This window comes from Ursus maritimus, unplaced genomic scaffold (genome assembly GCF_017311325.1).
Source record: "Ursus maritimus isolate PB19 unplaced genomic scaffold, ASM1731132v1 scaffold_26, whole genome shotgun sequence".
NCBI classification, from domain to species: Eukaryota; Metazoa; Chordata; class Mammalia; order Carnivora; family Ursidae; genus Ursus; species Ursus maritimus.
Genome location: NW_024425119.1, coordinates 39193234 through 39200592, shown reverse-complemented (window position 1 = coordinate 39200592; position 7359 = coordinate 39193234). Strand labels below are relative to the sequence as shown.

Below are 7359 nucleotides of genomic sequence, written 5' to 3'. Positions count from 1 at the left end.
ACCGGCCGTACGGACAGCTGGTTGCTTGAGCACCGTCTGGGGGAGCTGTAAGCGTTTCTCCACTGCAATCCAGTCCTGTCTTTGTCTTACCCACTGGCCAGGTCTGTGAGAGCCACCCTTCTGTTCCACCAGCCTATCTGCCTATCTTTGCCCCAATACCAAGCTGTCATAATTATTATACTTTTGTAATAGTTCTTGGTATCTGATAGTGGGAGTCTTCTGGTTTTGTTTTTCCTTTTTCTTTTTTTTTTTTAAGATTTTATTTATTTATTTGAGAGAGCACCCAAAGCTCTGTCTAAAGAAGTGCCCCCCTCAAATCTTTCGTTTCATAAATTCCTAACCAAAATTTACAAAAACTATGTATACATTCCCTTCACTGGTTTATGTAGGGAGAGGAAAGGAGCTGTATTAGATTTTGACTAAGGGCACATTTAGGGGCGGGTGGGTGGCTCAGTTGTGAAGCGTCTGCCTTTGGCTCAGGTCATGATCCCAGGGTCCTGGGATCGAGCCCTGCCTCGAGCTCCCTGCTCAGCGGGAAGCCTGCTTCTCCCTCTCCCACTCCCCCTGCTTGTGTTCCCTCTCTTGCTGCCTCTCTCTCTGTCAAATAAATGAATAAAATCTTTTTTTTTTTTAAAGGGCCCATTTATATTAGTTACTGGTTGGATTGTTCTGGGGACTTCAGAGTCTCTGGGTTTGTAATATTTTTTTTTTTTAAAGATTTTATTTATTTATTCGACAGAGATAGAGACAGCCAGCGAGAGAGGGAACACAAGCAGGGGGAGTGGGAGAGGAAGAAGCAGGCTCCCAGCGGAGGAGCCTGATGTGGGGCTCGATCCCATAACGCCAGGATCACGCCCTGAGCCAAAGGCAGACGCTTAATCGCTGTGCCACCCAGGAGCCCCTCTGGGTTTGTAATATGATAAAGGGCAAGGCCCTCATATAAATCCCTTTTCAGGGCAATTAACCACAAAGCAAAGGCTCAGTAAACATATTTAAACTAAATGTAATGCAAATCCATCAAGGGAGGTACAGAATCTGCATCCTCACAGTGAGGTGTCCAAGCCGGGGTAGGATTTGCGGTGGTCCGGTAAGGGTGAGGGCTCTGAGAAGACACAGGGTGGGGAAGAGTATTAGTCTCTCTTTTTCTTTTCTTTTTCTGTTTCTTTTTTTCTTTCTCTCTGTTTCTTTCTTCTTTCTTCTTTCTTTCTTTCTTTCTTTCTTTCTTTCTTTCTTTCTTTCTTTCTTTCTTCTTTCTTTCTTTCTTCTTTCTCTTTTCTTCCTTCTTCCTTTTTTTAAAAAGACTTTATTATTTGAGAGAAAGAGTGAGAGTGAGAGAGATCACAGAGGGAGAAGGAGAAGCAGGCTCCCTGCTGAGCAGGGAGCCCAATGCAGGGATCCCCGAGATCATGACCCAAGCTGAAGGCAGATGCTTAAAGGACGGAGCCATCCAGGCACCCCAGTTTTTTTTTTTTTTTCTTGTGTCATAAACCACCCCAAAGCTCACAGGCTTATAACAGTATTTTTTTCCTGCTCCTGGGTCTGGTGGGTTTTTGGTCAGGTGGAGGGGGAAAAGACTCTACCTCAGGAGCCAGGATTCGGACTGGGTTCAAGCCTGTTCCACATGTTTCATTCTGAGGCCCAGGTTGGGGGTGGCGGTTGGGGATGGTGAGTATCTGGGGTGTGCTCTTGCCTGGCGATCATGGGAGCACAGGAGGCCAAACAAAACCATGCAACCACATTTTTCATCTCTGTTTGTGTCACATCTGCTACCACTCCGTTGGCAGAGCAAACCACATGTCCAAGTTCAACGTCCATGTGTGGGGGACTGTGTCCGTTGTCGTGCTCCGGAAGATCACATGATGGAGGGAGGGGACGAGGAGTAGGGGATAATAGCTCACTCGAACACGGGAAGGGACAGGGTCCCTGGATGGTGGTGGGAGCCCACTTTGCTGCCCCCTGGAATGTGAAAGTGCAGAGAACTTCCTCCAGAAAGCCTGGGGGAGAATTAGCCCTGATAAGGAGCTCTGTGATGCCGGTGCCAGAATGCCAGCTGGCCTCTCTCTATGTCCATGTCACCTTACCCGCCGGTCCCTTCACTGCTTGCTTCTCCCACCTGGGAGCCTTCAGCTGGGGCTAAGCCATGGTGACGGCAGCCAGACAAGGAGAGGGGTCCGGCCAGCTGCTGGAGCAGCAGCAGCAGGAGGGGTGGGCCCCAGTCGGAAAGCTGGCTGCCTGGAAGCTGGCAGCCGCCGGAGGAGCAAGGCAGTATCGTGGCCATCCGCGTCTTTCTAGAACACACAGAGTGTGCTCAGAGCAGATCTGGTCTCCGAGAGTACTCTGTCCACCCTCGGACGTCGTTGTATCAGGAGGTTAAAGGAAACTTTTGTTTTAGGTTCATCTGAGGCTTCAAGATGGTAGAGATCACATTTCAAAACAGAATGTAAGACCACAAATATTTAAAAAGGAGATCTGGGGAATATGTTTTGCATCTTTAGTTGATCTTCCGGGGTCAGTCTATAAAAGATGTTGGAGATGCTAAGAAAAGAGCTGGAGAGAGGAGGGGAGAATTCCTTGGACAGAGTTGGTGTGTTCTCCTTACCTCACGGTGACCAGAAAAGTCATGGTACTTGCCTGAGTTTTTAATCCAGAGGCAGGAGAAGAACTTACCCCACAGAATAAATTTAAAGGGATGGTGGGGCACAAAAATACTGTTATCAGGAAACATTTACACTATAGGAATGTGATTATGATTTACTCTATTAAATGATTTATTAATTACTGCGGCAGAAACTACTAGTTGTCCATGTAAACCCATTTGGCCCTTTTCCTGTAATACTAGCATTGTTACCAGGACTTGGGGTGCCCAGCTGGTACCATGTCTCCCAGACCCGTTTGCAGCTGGGAATGGGTTGTGATTAAATTCTGTCTCTGGAGTATAAATGGAAGTGACATGTGCCTCTTCCAGGCCTGGACCTTAAAACATTACATGTGTGTTTCTCCAAACTTACTTCCCTTCCTGCAGTTAATTAATTATTTTTAAAGGATTTTATTTATTTATTTGAGAGAGAGAAAGCACGAGCGGGGGTGGGGGGCGGGCAGAGGGAAAAGCAGGCTCCCTGCTCAGCAGGGACCCTGATACGGGGCTTGATCCCAGGATCCTGAGCCAAAGGCAGATGCTTAACCCACTGAGCCACTCAGGTGCCCCTCCATTACTGCAATTTAGAGCAAGGAGTGCCTCCAATCTAGCGTTACCCATGTAGGACAATACCCTAGGACAGTGCTTCTCAATTTCTTTTTTAATGCATAAGAGTCACGGGGAGAGCTCATTGAAATGGAGATTAAAACAAGGATTCAGTAGGTCTGCAGAGGGCCCGAGAATTTGCATTTCTGACAGGTATCCAGATGTATGGTGCTGCCCATCTATGGACCACACTCAGTAGCACCGCTTTAGTGGATGGTGGAGATGCAAGATGGAAAGCATCTGAATTTCTGAATGTCTGTGTGGACAAAGGAGCCTGTCTACCCACCGTGGACTGCTTGGTGAGAGCATATTTCGGGGACTCCGTTACAGCAGCTTAGTCATTTACCCCAGCCAACACAGTCATCCTGACAGTCTGCCAGTCCTCCTCTACGTCTGAACCAAATCTCTCCACAATTTTCTTCTCTTTCATCTGAAACTTTCCTTCCTGGTGATGAAGAATAATACTAGCCACCTCTACTAAATGAATTTCCTGAGAGCTCACATCTGGAGTGTTGTATTCAACTGTCGAATTTAGCCTCAAGCAGTTCTCAGTAAAGGATTTTCCTTAATTTCCTTAACCATCTTTCCAGAGGAGATGGGGGAACTTCCGCGGTGGGTGTGGAGAGAACAGGACCTCCAGCAGTCCATGGTGGGTAGCAAGTCTCGTCACAACCCAGCCCTTGGACACACTTGAGACAGCTGAACTTGAGTAACTTTTATTTTGGAGGCAGAGAGCAGGGGACATTCCGAGTTTCCAAGAACCTTGAAGAATTACTCTGCCTTCTGGGCCCCCTTCTCCAGGAGCCATATTCAGTGACCGTCTCACAGCTTACAGCCGGCCAGGTATTTGGACAAATCCCTGCCCTGGCAGTTGTTTACCCAGGCTCTCCTAAGAATAGAGAAGAAACACAGCATGAATCAGAGGCAGGGGCAGGAGTCTATAGGGGCTCAGCTGAGAGGGAATGGAGGGTCTGCAGGCTGGAGTCAGCGCTGTGGGAGAGTCTCAGGGAGGGTTTGCCCATCTGAGAACGCGTGAGTCGGTGCTGCGGGGATGCCTTGGGTGGCCGCGTCACAGTCTTACTCTGCCTCGTTTCATGTCGGGAGAAGAGTCTCAGCTCCCTACAACGCCCAGGGAGAATCCCACAGCCGGGATGCTGCTGATTCTACCAGCATCCCAAATACTGTCTGGGCCCATGCCTTGCCAGGTGGCTGGTCTCTGCCCTTCAGGCTCTGCTTACCAGGCAGACATCCCTTGAGGGTCTCTCACAACCCTCTTGGCACAGATGATGTCATCATCGATGTCGTCATCCAGAAACTCTGAAAGGAAAAGGGGCTGAGTGGGGAGGGACAAAGCCCTTTTCCTGTTTCTTTAATCAATACTTTTTAGAGGGGAATTTCCGGGGGAAACTGAGCCTGAGTGAGAAACCCTCTATCTCTGGAGCCCTTTTGTGGGTTTGCCTTCCGTTTGCCTGGGTTTTCTGGCCTTGCTTTGCATCTGCCTCTGAGCATTGTCCCCTCCGGAGGGTGTCTAGGACCCGATGGACCAGGGAGAGCCTTTTTTTGTTTCCCCCAGGAGACGGCTTCTGTGTCCAGAGTGCTGCGTGGGGGCACGTGGACTGGGGATGCAGCCGTGTGTGGACCAGGAACGGGATAACATGGCTTGAGGGATGGGGACCCATGAAGGTGAGGCTTAGTCAGGGGTCAGTGTCCCTTGCTTCCTCCTGTTTGGCAGGGGGAGTGCTGTGGAATCCTACTTTAGATGTGAGGACTGTCTGGGGCCGCTTTATTCCCTGGGCTGGGCTTCTGCAGTGCAGGCCGGGGGTCAGGTGTTAGGGAGGAGGGCATGCCATTTCCTCCCTATTTTACATGCCCCACTTTCCCCAGCGCTCAGACGGGGATGGGGTCCTTACTGCTGCACGTTGTGCCGCAGCCATTTGCCGAGGAACGGTAGCCGTTTTTGCACCACCACTTGTTGTTCAGCTGGAAGATCCCATAGTCACTACTGCCATTGTCATTTTTCCCATTAAAGGCCCGGGTGTTGAAGCGACTCTCATGCTCAGCCATGCAGACCCCTGCATCAGAGAGAGCAAAAGGTGTGGGTAGAAAAGGGGGATTGTTTTACGATGAGACACAGCTTGTGCTATACTAGCCCCGCCAGAAAGTCCCTTGAGACCAAAATGAAAAGATTATGAGATCCTCAGTGTTAGATTTATATTTATAATCCATTGTGTATTCCTAGTCCCAAGCCATAATCAGCCCAATGGTAAGTATGTAATCACAATTTGTTAAAAAATGCATTTGGCACGACCGATAATCCATCAATCACCGTCTGTCTCCCAGGCTACCTTTCCAGCCTCATGTCCCAGCCAAATTAGCCAACTCTTGCCTTGTATATTCACGTTGCCTTCCATCCCAAAGTACATGGAAGAGAAGAGGTGGAGAAGTAATGGAAGAGAATCCTAGAAAGGAAGCCCCAGAAAGCCATCTTTGGGGGGTGACAAGAAAGTATATTTAGCATGAAGAAAAATGAAGATATTCAAGGGAAATTGAAATAGCTTCATGTGTTCTCACTAATGAGATGGGTGACAGAGATTCTCGGTCCTTCTTGCACCTTGTCACTCACTGCCTCCCCTTCTGTTCTCACAGTCCCCATCCAACTCTCTTGTGACATGGGTAGAACAAGCTTTAGGCAAATGCCGCAGATGCAGGTTATTTTTTGGTGGACAGAAGGGCAGGGGAGAGGGTGGGAGGCAGAAGCAACTGTGCTGCAGAGACGGGACTAGAAAGGATGCAGATGAAAGCAAAGGTGATGGGAGCAAGATGGAGCAAGGTTGGGTGAGTCTCTGGGTGCTTCCGAGGAAGTATTCCAGGCCACTGAGTGGGAAGGTGATTTGGGGGAACAGCAGAAGAAAATTTGTTATAGATAAAACAATCCCTGGTGGAAAGAGATAAAAGGAGGTCCTGATAGGAGTGTAAGGCAGTGGAGGCAGAGACAAGAAGAGCAGTCAGGGAGTGGAAGAGAGCCCTGACAAATAAGTAAATCAGGAAGTGAAAAGGGAGAGATTGCTTGGCAGGGGAAGAAGGTCTCTTTGGGCAGAGACAGAAAGAACATTCACACTCACAGCTTGCCAGGCTTTGGCCATGGTAGCCATCCATTCCCATGGTCTTCAGCTTGCGGGCCAGCTCACACTTGGAGAAGACTTTGGCCTCATATACTGCCCAGAAGCAGCTGAGGAGGGTGATGATCAGAATAGACCTCATTTCTGTAGCTGGTGGGACCTGAGTCTGCTATGTCCAGGACACTGTGATCTCTTATACCCTCTGGGCTCAAAGGTATCTCTGATTGAGCAATAATGCTGGCATTTATACCAGGAAGGACATGGCTGTCCAAGACTAGTTCCCCAAACTGGTCCAGCCAGCGTGAACTTCAGGAAAGGGGCTGTAACCAAGAATAATACCAGGAATAAAGTCTCATTTTGGTGGGGGGTGGGTCCTGGATTTGGGTAAATGCATGGAGGAGGGAAATGGGGGTGAGAAGGGAGTTGGTAGGAGAAAGAAGTATGATTTTCAAGCCTCGTGCTTTTGTTGGAATGTCTCCAGAGGGGATTGTTCCTGGGTGCTTTGCTGATTTGGCTCATTATCTGTGCTTGGCTAAAGGTATTTCACCACTCAGTCTAGTGGGGGACCCATGATGAGCATCACTGAGTTTGGAGAAATTGAGGATCTTCTGGCATCTGCAATCAGTAAACTATTGGTTGAACAGGAGACCACTAGAGCCTAAGTTCATAATATCTCTGTGTCTGCAAGAAGTCATCAGATATAAAACCCCAACTATATTGAATTCTCTCTAATATCTGTGTGATCAGTTATCATCAAGCATCTTGTATTAGTCAGGGTTCTCCCGAGAAACAGAACTAATAGGGGATGTATATGGTTAGAAAAAGCTGATAATTATTAGAGCACAAGGTCTTGATTTCAGTTCGGTGGATAGGCATTGTGAAGGAAGGGTTGTCACTAGATCAATTCTTTCTAAGAAGACACACAAGAGTAATAATAGTGGTAGTGCTAGGAGGCGGATTCTGTAGGTCTTAGAGTAACTGGCAAGCTTTTGCTGTTAA

General features: G+C 48.4%; 1 protein-coding gene across 1 annotated transcript; it reads right to left on the bottom strand.

Moving 5' to 3' along the window:
* Nucleotides 1–3896: 3896 nt before the first annotated feature.
* LOC103675441 (lysozyme C, milk isozyme-like) lies at nucleotides 3897–7047 on the bottom strand. Its single transcript, XM_008704517.1, has 4 exons — nucleotides 6364–7047; nucleotides 5152–5313; nucleotides 4480–4558; nucleotides 3897–4130 (listed from the first exon to the last, which is right to left on the bottom strand). The coding sequence occupies exons 1-4, from the start codon at nucleotides 6500–6502 to the stop codon at nucleotides 4064–4066; spliced, it is 447 nt and encodes a 148-aa protein (XP_008702739.1). The 5' UTR covers nucleotides 6503–7047; the 3' UTR covers nucleotides 3897–4063.
* Nucleotides 7048–7359: the final 312 nt, after the last annotated feature.

What these genes read in the sequence shown, in the direction of transcription:
- LOC103675441 (XM_008704517.1), bottom strand. Translation starts at nt 6,502, where the DNA reads ATGAGGTCTATTCTGATCATCACCCTCCTCAGCTGCTTCTGGGCAGTA. An exon ending in TGGCCAAAGCCTGGCAAGCT is followed by an intron (nt 5,314 to 6,363) that starts GTGAGTGTGAAT and finishes TCTCTGATGCAG; the next exon opens with GGGTCTGCATGGCTGAGCAT. An exon ending in CCTCAAGGGATGTCTGCCTG is followed by an intron (nt 4,131 to 4,479) that starts GTAAGCAGAGCC and finishes CTCTATTCTTAG; the next exon opens with GAGAGCCTGGGTAAACAACT.